We start from the raw sequence: 13572 nt of genomic DNA on the forward strand, positions 1-13572 counted from the left end.
ATGGCAAGTTGGAAGAGTTTTTTGGAAGAGTTCTTTGGGAAATAAAAATTCCTTAAAATCTCAACAAATGGCTGAATTCTTCTCCAGAAAGGTTGAGCCGTGCTGAGAACAACGCAGGGCAGCACAGGCAAAATCGTTTTAAGAAGCTATTACATTTTAAATGGACATATTGCCCATAATGGAAGAAAGTTGGTTACTCTAAATGGATTTTGCTTTTCCCAATTAACACCAAGACTACACAGTGTAGGAAATGTTAACTACTGGATGTCATTGCCTGCTTATCCTTACATTGCAGGAAATTTGTCTTTATTAATTGCTGTAAAGTATTTAGGAATAGGAACTAAGGCTCTGAATTAGAAATAATAGGAAAGACAAGCCCACTTGGATCTGACAGACTCCTGTTGCCCAGCACTTATTTTCCATTGTTGGCCAGTGATATGCTTCTGACAAAGCTACAAACAGGGTATAGAAACAAGCAGTTTCTTCTCAGAGGTTATTTCTCCCCACTTCAGCAACTACTGTAGTATATCTCTTATCCAGTTATGAGTATTAAAAAGGTGCACTTCCTTTATGGTGATGGAAATTATCCCCTTACACTGTTTGATAGATTATCCTCTTTTTTCTAATCATTAGCACAAGCAAGAACTTGAACCCTAACCCAGAAATAATTCAGAAGAAAGTTGATTTAATATGAAAAGGAATAATACAATTAGTTAATTGTACAAGAGCTGCCAAGTTTTGCACCAGTTGTATTTTCTGAATATTATTCAAGAGATTTCCCATTTAGTAACTGAAAAGAGAAATGACTAATGAAAGTGTCCATTCTTCAGAAAGAGAAAATAATCCCAAACTAGGCAAAGTCACTTAATATTCAGGCATCACAAGTGGCTCCAATAGGTGTGGTCTTTGATTTATGAAGACAAACACTTTACAAGCTGCATAGAATGCCTTGATCTTTTACACTGTATTTGAAGAAAAGTATGAGGAACACATCACTACTAAAATAATTTAGAGAATCTCCAGTCTCTCTATCATTTAACTCCATAAACTCATAAATATCTTTTCATTGCACTTATTTTTTAATCCGTTCAATCGTGTCCAGTTCTCGAAGACTCCCAAACAAGTCCCTGCAGTTTTCTTGGCAAGGTTTTTCAGAAGTAGTTTGCCATTGTCTCCTTCCTAGGGCTGAGAGAAAGTGACTGGCCCAGGGTTACCCAGCTGGCTTTTTGCCTAAGGCAGGACTAGAACTCATGGTCTGCTGGTTTCTAGCCTGGTGCCTTAACCTCTACACCAAACTGTCTCTCTTCATTGCACTACTTTGGTATTGAAAAGATTAGATTGACAATTTCTACAGTCCTTAAATAACAACAGCTGACCTAAAGTGGGAGAGATGGAATGTTACTTTGCCCTAAAAGTAGATTAGGGGTGTGTTTGAATGATCATACTCTCAAAGATTATTTTAATTCTTTAAAATCAGTACAAGAATTTGTCAACTTTTAACTTTTTAATACCAATGCAAGAATTCATCTCTTTTTGCTGGTTTGTTTTGTCTATTATTGAAAAAGCATTCCATGGGGATCAGGGGAGGAGGGATAGGCTATCCCATTCTTCTTCATTTCCTTGTAGCGTGTGTCCTGAACTTTCTCAAGGATGTGCTTTAGTTTTCACACATGCTTTATACTTTTTTTTGTGGCGTGTTTCAAATATGCTAAGTACATTGACAGACATGATTTATCTCAGTCCACTTTGAGCTGCATTATCTCTCCTCCCTCTCACAGGCCTTTGAGTAATAAATAAATTACACCATGGGCAAAACATTGATTTCATCCCTCCTGAAAGGAAAATAAAATATCCTGGCATTTTAAGGCTTGCTACTTTTCTTCAGTTGAAAACATTTTTATGGTATATGTTATCATGTCACAAGGTAACTTGAATGAATAGAAAACCTTTACCATTTCAATTTACAGCACAAGGTTTGATCTTAAGTAGTGCGAAAAGCCTTCAATTCTCAACTGAAAGGTACATTCCTTTGCTAAGAAAACATTGAAACTATAATGATAAGGATATCTTTGTTCATGTATAAGATAATTTATTGTGTACTGTATTATATTTATCCACATCTGACTAAACACAAGCATTGATTCAGACCATTTCACCCATCACATTATTCATGCAGTAATTGCAGCCATCAATTGAAAATGTAACCATTGTAAGATTCTCTCATGTGTTGGGTAGGCAAAAGTGGTTTCCTATTATTAGATGTTTTATTAAAGATATTAAAAAATAATCCATGTTAGTTCATCCAGATTACATACACTCTTTCTTGGTATTTAAGAACAACGTATACCTTTTACAACATTTACAGATCCACAAAAGAAATATCTAATGAAAACAAATCTGCATATACACTTGTGTACAATCTTCCTTCAGGATGAAGTGTAATGTAAAAATACAACAACAAAAACAATAATATACACCCTTCCTCTCTCTAAATTTCCAAGTAGAATTACAAATAAAGTTTTACTGTTCCTTATTTATCCTAGATTCAAGTTGCTTGATGAATCTTGATTTTTTGTTCGGTAAATGGCTTGTCCCTTCAGAAGTATTAATTTAAATAGCAAAAATTGCTTAGGAATCAAGATAGTGGTTGTCTTTGACTTTTGTCAAAATACATTCTGAACTAGTTTCTTTTTAAAGGATAAAATCATAAAAAAGAAAAAGATTCCAGATTTGGGGAAGGGGTGACTCTAAGCTGGAGTTTTAATCCTAGCTTTTGGAAGGTCCAGCTTCTAATAGTTGATTACTTCCTATACTTTCTGGGTAATTACTCTAAAATGAATCAGGTAGGGAAGTGAATTCTTACTTACGATGATAACTAAAAGAACTACTGAATTCAGAAAGAAGCACCCATCTCATACTGTAGGCTGAAGACATATGAGAGTGTCTTGATTGTTAAATGTATTGAAGCATCTGACTGGCCACAGCTGTAAATTGGATCCTCAACTAGATTGACTCTTGATCTAATCCAATGAGCAATAAAACAATCAAATAAGTCTATAGCCGGAAGTGAATAATCAGCTTTAGCTCTGTCAGGAAGTTTTTGGTCTAAAGAGCTAACTATCCATTGAGCTGAAAGCACGCACACCTATAAAAATGTTTTTCTCTGTCTTTGTGCGAGACAGTAGAAGACTGCTATACAACCTTGTGTGTGTGGTATATGCATATAACAGATGCCTTCTGTGTCTCTGTTTAATATGCACCACATACGATTCTAGCATAGCATTATTTAAACCAGAACATTTTTGATGATGGTGCATCATCTTTTAAAATATGGTGGCTTCCCTGCAGGATGAATTTAGCAGAAACTTCAGCAGGAGAAAGGTTTATAAGCAGATAGCTGTGTATGCATTGACTTTCATGTAAGCTAGGATCCTGGGTTCTGGCTCAGCTGGAAGCTGAAGCATTCTTCCCTGGTGACATTCACTTTGAATGCACAAATGCCTGAAGGGAAGCTGATGTCATTAGAGTTAAAATAGTGGGAGGTTATACATGATACTCATAGTGAGCGTTCCAGTTTCATAATGCCTACATGGGTCTATAGAGGCTGCATAATAGGGGAGGGACAGATTTCTTCAAGTAGGAAAAGAGTTCCTTTTTAGTTTTGTGTTTCAGGGGCTGGACATACCAACACCATGAAATCTGATCCTGTAGCCTCTTCTTCAGTAGCTAGACTGAAGCACCTTCCTAAATGAGACAATGCTCCAAAATCCTCACTGATAAATTAATAGTTTCTTAGGTTTCTGCACTCTGCCTTTTCTTGGCTACCACTCTTTTTGGACTTTATTCCTAGTGCCCAAACAGCCTGTTTTTCCTCCCTCTTGAGAGGTACCTACCTGAGATGACTTTTCTCAGCTCAGCTAGCTTTGCTGAAAACCGTTCAATATAGCTTAGCTAAATTAGACAAGAATGAAGCCATTCACAACAGTTCATTGCCAATGAAAAAATGTAAATGATTTTTATATCCTCAAGGATTTCAACCTGTAATTTCTTCCTTCTGCTGTTGCAAATTGCTTGGTGCAGTGCTCAGCAGCCTTAAATTAAGTGGTTATATACAGTATTTACATAAGGACCACTTCTGGCCTGAGAACCACTGCTTCCTGTCTCACCCACCTCAATTCTCACACCTAGCCTTACAAAAAGTATGAAGTAACTGTTCAATTTGGCCTAGCTGATGCCAGTTTGTAGACAAAATGTCTCTTAGAATAAATCTTGGCAGTATTAGGAGTCGGTTTTGCATAGCAACCATACTCATATGGCTAGTGGAACACAGCAAGTGAAATTTATGCTACTAGAATGAATAGGCTGTGACAAGAAGGCTGTGAAGATGATCTTTTGGATCTAGAGCAGTGATTTATGTTCATGAACCTTAGAATGAATCTTGGTAGAAGAGATAGATAATGTACATGAGGAAGTACACATTTCTTCTTAAAAATAATATTTGTAATAATTTTTTGCTTTTTTTCCCGAGACACATAAATGTTAACTAACAGCAGCACTTTTAAAATAAATCATAGTTGGATAACAATAAATATCAGTGATAAGAAAGCATTTATGTTAAATCATCCATAAATCAATGTTAGGCTAACCTTGATTCAGTTCAGATTGAAGATTCAAAGAGGGTATAATTCAATTTTAAATTTGTACTTTAAGATATCAGTGCAAACCAATTTGATCTACTTTCAGATTCCAGGTTCAGTTTTAAAAAGAAGATTTGTCCATAGATATAATAGGAAACTTCCCCCCACCTGCAGCTGCTTCACTTTGGAGTGGAATGGGATGAAGATGGTAGATTCTTGTGATGACATTAACCTGCCAAGTTTCAGTGCAATACCATCAAAGTTTCTATACAATATTCATGTGAAATATTCTCCCCTGAACTTGTTTTAAAGTAGAGGTTGCAGGAACAGGGCAGGACAGGACCGGCAGGACAGCAAATTATCCAGCCTAAATTGTATGGACTAAATCAATGCAAAAAGTGTCCTATTCCAGCTTACAAATAGAAACCTGCAAAACACTTTGTTTTTCCACTTCGGTTTCTCAAGTGCCAGTCTTGGTATTACATTGAACAGTGTCTGTTAATATGCCCTTGTGGGTTGGTGTACTTGCTTCCATTGGTCACTGGGCTTTCTGGGATGTCAAGATGGTTGGCATAACTAGTCCACATCCTGGTGGGGTGCCAGGCTGGATAGGGCTTACTAGCACACTTTGCTTTTTTCTGGGCAGAATTCAGTTGTGTCAGGATTTGGCTTGCTGGCAATAAGCTGTAGTAGCAGAGTCAGAAGAAGCAGGCTGGTATAGCGAGAGCCAAGACCACGGAGATGTTAGCCACAGAGAAATGCACTGGCATAGAGAAATAGACTTTTCTAGCCTTGCCAATCCCTATTACTAGAAGCATTATGGCATCTTTATTAACCTGGACCTAGGTTATAATGAGTTTTAAAACATATCCCAAACATATAATTGATTATCAAGTCTTAAATCTATTCCAGCCATAAAGAATTTAAAACTAAGGCTAGGATCAAGAGTGTTAAGTTGTTTGACCAAAGGTGTGTAGCATTTTGCTCAACCCTAAGTGCCTATTTGGATTAACACTCAGCTGCGTTAATAGATAAAATTAGACATAAAGCATTACCTCAAGGAAGAGCAAAATTAAAGAATCTGATTGTTGACAAAGTGAATGACACACCAGAACAATGTTAGGCATGCTACAGCTCTGATAATGTTATCAGTTTAACAAGGAGAGAATCCTCAATGGCCAGGTATTCATATTAATGTCAGGGACTATTCAGCACCATGTTGTCTATATGGAACTAAAGCTGCAGCATTGTATATTTCTTGTAACAAGCTATGAGAAAGCCATTGAAGTGTTTTACAACCACTTGATTCAATCTTCTTTGATGGGGTGATTTCATTAAAGATTTCTTGGCTCAAAGCAGCCCTCTGAAGCTTTGCCCATCCTTAGTATTAGTACATATACTGGACTGCCATGGTCAGCTGTTCCATTAAGAAGAATGCGTCAGGAGCCTAGTGCTGGTTCAGTAGGGGAAGTCTCCTGCTACTTCTTGTGAGCCCATTGGCTGTTTCCCTCTTTTGGGAAATAGAGTGGCATGTACCCCACAACCTGCTTGAGTTGGTGTGTTGGAGGATGCTACCCCATTGCCAGTAATTTATTTCTCAGCTCCGTTCTTCATGGAGCTTTATGCATGCATGCATGCATGCATGCATGCATGCATGCATGCATGCATCTATCTATCTATCTATCTATCTATCTATCTATCTATCTATCTATCTATCTATCTATCTAATTTAGCTACCGCCCATCTCCCCCAAAAGAGGAACTATAGGGAATATCATAAGCACAATATGTATATTGTGAGATATGCTGATTTTATCAGGATTTTGTTGTCTTTTATGAGATCATTCCTTTGCCTTGCAAGGTGAAATGATCAGAGAGATAAAAACATTCTTAACAATGTATTTGAGACATCTGATTGTACAAGACATGGGTGAGGTTTGATCCAATATGGATTGATTTGTAGGAGCTCAGAATAACTTTAGATGATTGCAGAGATCAATCATGCTTGGCATGTTGTACTCCAAGAACATCCCAATGCCTGACTAGGGGAGAGATAACAAATTAACCTTTCACTCTGACATCCAGGTTATTATTTTAGGGAATTCGTGATAAAAAGCTAGCCGTCTCCTCAGAGTGATGTCACCATAATGGAGAAGTTTGGAAAAATCTCTCATTGCACTTTCAAGGATTTGGTCAAATAGAAAAAAAATAGTTGTGACAAGGTTGCAGAAAATGAGGTTATACCATCAATTTAGTTGCTTTGTTGTTGTTAAAATACGCCATGTGTATTTTACAGAAATGCAAATTAAAATGCAAATTATAATTGTCAGAAGATAGATAGCAATGATTGTATATCCAGCTATTTGGTTTACAGAGGTTTATAAAGCTGGAGCAATTCCAGAGAATTGAAATCAGTCTCTGATCAGCAAAATGACTGTTCTGCCATATAATTCCGTGTTTGTCTTATTCTTTTTATATCAATTCTATAGTATTCAGATCTATTGGGACATAACTCTCAAAGTTTCCAGGTACATAGCCATTGGACATATTGGAACTTGCAGTTCCAACACACTGGGACAGCACCTGGTTTGGGAAGACTGAGAAAGAATCATCATGGTGACAATCAACAAAAGTAATGGTCATTAAAACAAGATGGACATTAATTTTTTTGTTTTATTTTTTATTCCCCTTCCCCATTTCACAGAAAAGAGAAAAGCCAGCCTGCTGGACCAGCTTACAAATACCAGTGGGACAATCATTGGGGTGACTTCTTGCATTGTGATCCTCCTTATCATTATCTCTGTTATAGTACAGATCAAACAGCCTCGTAAAAAATTTGTCCAGAGGAAAGCAGACTTTGATCAAACAGTATTCCAAGAGGTCTTTGACCCTCCTCACTATGAGTTATGTACTCTCAGAGGGACAGGAGCTACAGTGGACCTTGCAGATCTTGCAGATGACTTTGAAAATTACCATAAACTGCGTAGATCATCTTCAAAATGCATTCACGACCACCACTGTGGATCACAATTATCTAGCACCAAGGGCAGCCATAGTAATCTTAGCACAAGAGATACACCTATCTTGACAGAAATTCAACCCCAGCCTGCAAAGCCCCTTATCCAGCCTATGAACAGAAGAAACATCCTTGTCATGAAGCATAGCTACTCACAAGATGCTGCAGATGTGTGTGAAATAGATGAAATTGAAGAGGTACCAACCACGAGTCACAGGCTGTCCAGACATGATAAAGCTGTTCAGCGGTCAGTATCAATAGATTTTTGATGAAGACTTTTGCATGAAGACTGGGTTCAACTCTATTTCCTGTTTATTTGTTTTTTCTAATACACATATCCATTTACAGCCCAACTATTGTTTATGAACTCTCTTTCTTCTTTTTCCAGGATGCATTTATGCACGATACTCATTCTAAAGGGTTTTTTGGGAGGAAGGGGGTGGAGGAGAAGATCCTTTTGGTACCGTCCCATGAAAATAGCCAAGGCAGTGATACTGCTTGCCAAGAATCCAAAATTGTTCTGGAAAACCTTTTTTATATTTCTGGGCATTTACTGGAAATTCTTATCTCATCCAATCCATGACACATTTCCCTGGCAATTTTTTTGCAGAGCTGTCAAAACCAGATGAAAATAGGTTCTTTCTATTTATAGTCTCCTCCTATTTGGCATAAATTAGACAGGATCTGTGGGATCCATTACGGTCCCAGACTTATTCTCTGGCTTTGAAGATCAAGAAATAGTGAAGCTTAAACTTTCCCTTTTTTGACTGTTTGCTAATCTAGACTCTAAAGTAATTTTTACTTCTGGAATGGGGTCCTCATCCTTTCCCCACACATGCACACATTCAGAGCTAACTGTTGAGAGATTTATAGCAGGGAAAAGTCAAAGAAGGAAAGGGTTCAACAGTGATTCCTAGAGAGGCTTCTCTAATTTTTAAAGCAACTAAAGAAGATTGTTGAATTATTAAGTGGGGTTTTATATGTATATATACTTATTTAGTGGAAGATTCTAATTGCAAATACCTTGCATCCTGTCTGGCTTGTTTTTTGTTTTTAATCTTTCCGACACTGTTCCATCATCAAAAGTTGCCTCTTTATTCTATTTTCAGGGGTGGTGGTGTGGTGTCTTATTATTTTAATTTCATTAAATAGAAAAATGTAAGAAAGGGCAGATACACTTTACCTACCAAAGACACTTGATTAAATTAAGGGCAGCTTTTTTTTTGAAAAATCAGCACGCATATAGTTCTAATACAACTTGAATGTAATAATTTGTCCTTCCAAATCGTAGAAAACCTGAGCTTTATGAGGGATAAATCAATGAGAAAACCCCTTCCCCTTTTTCCCATTGATCATGATTTTCTATACAGCAAAATACAGTATTTTGAAATATTATATGGTGATTTCTGAGGTTGATCTGTCATTACTTGTCTTATTTATTTGCCATTTAGACTAGGGAATACATTTTATGCTTTAATTCTTTTAGATTTGTTTAAGAAAAATATGTAGCAGAGCAGAACCTTTTTAAATCAAGTCTGGCAGGATTTCTGTTTCAAAGAAAATTATGGGGAATCTTTTGCTGTGAAATGCATCCTGTATGCTTGTTAATAAGAATGTTTAAAAGATTGTAAGTAAACATGAAGTGAAAAATATTTACAAGCAAAATATTTGGAAACTGCCAGAAACATTTTGATAGGTTCAGGTTTCACACATGTGTTTTATTACTCTGTGTTCATGTGTTCAACCTTTTCCATAATCTACACAAAAGCTACCCAAACCTGGCATGTCTGCAGGGGGGATAAAAAAGTTAAATTGGTGGATACAACCATGTGATTGGAGCCCCATCCTTTTTTTACATGCATTGCTTGACATCCCCCCTCCCCACTGCAGACAGCCCTATCCCAGACTCTCAAAGCACTTTCTCAATTAGTCACACCAAGGCCATGTTGGTGGACTAATTTTAGAGGGATTATAATGTCAATAAGGGCATTATTTTTGCCTACCAGGCTGCCAGTTTAAAGTATCTTAAATCAGTTTGACCTGATTCTTTAGATATTCTTCAATAAAGAATGTATATGCATATGTTTCTTTTTTTTTCCTATGCAAACATTATTATGTTGAATGAAATAGCCATAACATTCCAGGTTCTGCCTCATTGGGTCTCTAAACAAACATGAATCTGAGTACAACACAACTAGGGTGTAAAAGACAACTGAAGGTAAGTGAACTAATATATTGTTCCCAATTCACCATCCCTGCATTCCATTTATTTTCTTTGAAATAAGTCTGAGATCTTTTTATAATTTGTTTTGTGTGGTTGTGTGTTTTGGTTTGTTTGAAAATTTTTGTTATGCTTTGAACATACAAAGAATTTAAAAGGTTTGCTGTAATTTCAATAATGCATACAACTTATTCAGTCACTTTCCTTAGTTCCATTATAACATCTTGCAAAATACAATTCTTCATTTTAAGCTTGATTTTTAAGGAGATGCTTGGCATGACCATTCACTTTTATTCTTTTAAAATCCAGTATGTAAAGTGTTTCAGAAAGTAATAACTTCCAGCCTGATACACACTATATGAAAATAGAGAACCCAACTTTTAGAGCTTGACCCCACACTTAATTTAGGGAAGCTGAATTAATATGCAGAGGATTTCCCATTTATTCTCACAATTCGGTGAGTTAGCTGAAGCTGGTTTCACTTAAGGCCAGTTGGCCGCCATCATGAAGTAAGGATTTGGACTTCTCCCTCATTTAAATCCTAGAACTCTTACGCGTTTTTCCATTCTCCACACTATCCTTTTTAGGTATTTATTTTGAGTGTTATGAGTAGTGCTAATGCACTCTAGTGAATGTAGTCACTCAACAATAACCAGCCAGATTTGGCCATAGTCCAAGATCTTTGGCAAAAACAAAGTTTATTTCATTTAATCTAATTAAAATAAATTAATAGAATAGAGTTAATAAATTCCTTGTCCCTATAAATGTAATAATTTTGCCCTTTGTCACATTGCAAATCACAAGTTGGTGGCATTTTTTGGCCCACACCCAAGGTTTTGGAGGGTGCAGGTTGCCCAGGGGCTCAGGTTTCACATCTTTGTTCCATACGCATGATCCAGTGACCCAGAAAAGATATAGGAAACAAGGTTCTGTAACCAAATGTCTGACTTGGGTAATGAACTACAAAGGAAGTACAGAAAATTAATTTCTGATTCCCAGCAGGAAAAACATCCAGTGTCTTCTTCCTGCTGCGAAAGCAGAACTGATTCCACTTCTCGTTATGCTGTACACAGGTGTGAATCAGGCTGTTTAGTTGATACCATTTAAATGTATTATCAAATTATGATATGAAGACATCTTACTGTGTTTTCAGTTAATACTTAGGATATCAGGAAATGGCTTAGGAAGCAGTTGGCAGGTGAAAATACAACTTGCTTGTTCCATTTATACAATCTTGCATTTTCATTTTGCTGGCAAGAAACACAATTTTTTCTGAAGGGTTTAAACAGCTGTACATTTTTTCCTTTAATCTTTCCTCAATTAGCATATTGACTTTCTGTTCAAAACCAGCTCCACAAAATCAATAACTTTCCGTTTTTAGGGGAACTCTATCCTATTGAACAACACTGAGTTTTCCCTATTACTGAAAATAAATATAGGAGATCAACATACACTTCAGAGTAAACATCCAAGTCACAGAATTTGTGGGTATTTTCAAATTATGTATATCAAGTGAAGTTTAACATGCTTATCACTGTAAGATATACCAGGGGGTATATTTTCGGGAAAAAGCCATTGTTTCACACATGCCAAAATGAAAAATATTTAATTTCAGTGCTTCTGTTCATAGTGAAAAGATCTTTCCTGAAGAAGATAGTTCCATATTTCCATTATTTTTTTAAAGCTTGGCTCAGATGAATTTGTGTGTGTGTGTGTGTGTGTGTGTGTGATTTATTTTTATTTGAATATATTTTACTTAGAAACTGATTAATAATGGTAGCTAAAGCTATAGCTTTCTTTTATATATTTATGTTTGTTTGTGGGCCTGTATACGCTCTAATTTTTAAACATCCATGTGTATGTGTTTGTGTAACCACACACAGATACACAGACACACACACACATTGAAAAATTCTTCTTGCCCTTGGCCAATGAGGCTGTCCAATGTTCTGTTGTTCATCCATTCCTCTAAATTACTGTGTCTATAAGTGTTCTTGCGTCCAAATTCCAATAACCAGAAATGGTACTGTATTGTATTGTATTTATTTATTTATTTTCTATCCTGCCTTTATTATTTTTATAAATAACTCAAGGTGGTGAGCATACCTAATACTCCTTCCTCCTCCTATTTTCCTCACAACAGCAACCCTTTGAGGTGAGTTGGGCTGAGAGAGAGTGACTGGCCCAAGGTCACCCAGCTGGCTTTCAGGCCTAAGGGGGGACTAAATGTGCCTAAGGAAGGACACATCTCTTTTTGCCCTCAAGTTGCCAACACCTGGGAGGAAGTTGTGCCACCAGTCTCTAGCAGTTTTGCTCTTGAAATCCTTAAAAATCCTAATCCTTCCAATGGACAAAACTTTTTGCTCCATCTTGTCCAGGTATCTAAGTCCCTATCTGTGGATGGATGGATGGATGGATGGGGGATAGAGAGATGGATGGATGGATGGATGATAGACAGATATTCTTTTAAACTGCTTCCCCTCAGTTTTTGGGCCTGAGGTACAAAAGCAGGCCCATATGAGCAATTTCTATCCTTTTCCAGAGAACTAGCTTCCAAATAAACTACATTTCTTTTCATGTTTGAATTCAAGGCATCTATCTATATAATATCCTTCTTATGTTATGATATTTTACATGTTGTGTCAAGCAAGATTCTTTCCATTGAACTTGTTATATGTACATTTTCATTATGTAGACTGCTTGAGAATAGTGTGTTCCGGGGTGATTTTGAATATACAACAGTGACTTACGAAAGTATCGGCTCTGGAACTACAAGCTAGAGATGTTCTGGACTCTGATGAACTACTCCAGTTCCATTTTAAAAAAGAAAAAAAAACATCAGTCAATAATAAGTAAAATTAATGAATGGCAATAAGACCCTTATTACTATCATTTCTTATTGTAATCATAATTTTTCTTTTCTACTTGTATTTATTTTGTTATTTTGTTACAAAGAAAAGTTACCACTTTCAGGAACAAATGATTAAATCAGGTATTTATGAATTCATAACCACTTCAACAAAAGTATCAGTTGAATACATATCTAAGGATGTGGCAGAATTTCACACTGAGAAATTGATCTGCATGTATGTTGCTGAAGATTTGAACTGGCAAAAAAAATGTTTGAGATTCATTGTAAAAAGCATGCCTTCATACTTACTGCTATTACAGTCCATTTCTTTGTGTCATATGCTTGCTAATTGTAAGTTTTTATATAATGATACATAAAACAATGTATAATAATTTCTTACACTGAGTTTTGTAGTATTTTATTTACTCTAGCAGTTAAGTAAGGATTCATAATGGATTTACAGCACATGCATGGGGTCACATCTAAGTGTACATTAATGAATCATTTTTAGTAGCTGAAATTCTGACAGTCATCTAGAAGGGAATGAAACAAGTTTGAGTAAAATACTGAACTTATCTTTAATTTCTCCCAAACACCAAATAAGGTGAGATTTCTACGTTTGTTTGTTTGTTTTAAGGAATGATGCACACAGTACCGTCTGATAAGTTACAGTAATTCACTTTATCAATGAGACCTTTTATCTGAAATATTGAAAACTCAATAACTTAAGTTTAAAGTTGTTGAAATCTCAGAATCATTGTGGTTTTGAAAGGTGCACACTCATGGGTGATAGATGTAAGATTCTAATTAACATTGAAGGTAAGCTATCAAATATTGTAAATTGCTAA

The 13572-nt window shown here is 36.2% G+C and overlaps 1 protein-coding gene across 1 annotated transcript in view; it reads left to right on the forward strand.

Annotated features, from left to right (window-relative positions):
- NETO1 (neuropilin and tolloid like 1) overlaps nucleotides 1-13351 on the forward strand; it is a 99374-nt gene extending 86023 nt beyond the window's left edge. The window contains exons 9-11 of the mRNA XM_063299044.1: nucleotides 7341-7899; nucleotides 9797-9870; nucleotides 12569-13351. Of these exons, the coding sequence (XP_063155114.1) occupies nucleotides 7341-7899; nucleotides 9797-9857 (620 nt within the window). The 3' untranslated portion in view covers nucleotides 9858-9870; nucleotides 12569-13351. The remainder of the gene's footprint in view (nucleotides 1-7340; nucleotides 7900-9796; nucleotides 9871-12568) is intronic.
- The last annotated feature ends 221 nt before the right edge of the window (nucleotides 13352-13572 follow it).

The sequence above is a fragment of the Candoia aspera genome, chromosome 3 (genome assembly GCF_035149785.1).
Source record: "Candoia aspera isolate rCanAsp1 chromosome 3, rCanAsp1.hap2, whole genome shotgun sequence".
Taxonomy (NCBI): domain Eukaryota; kingdom Metazoa; phylum Chordata; class Lepidosauria; order Squamata; family Boidae; genus Candoia; species Candoia aspera.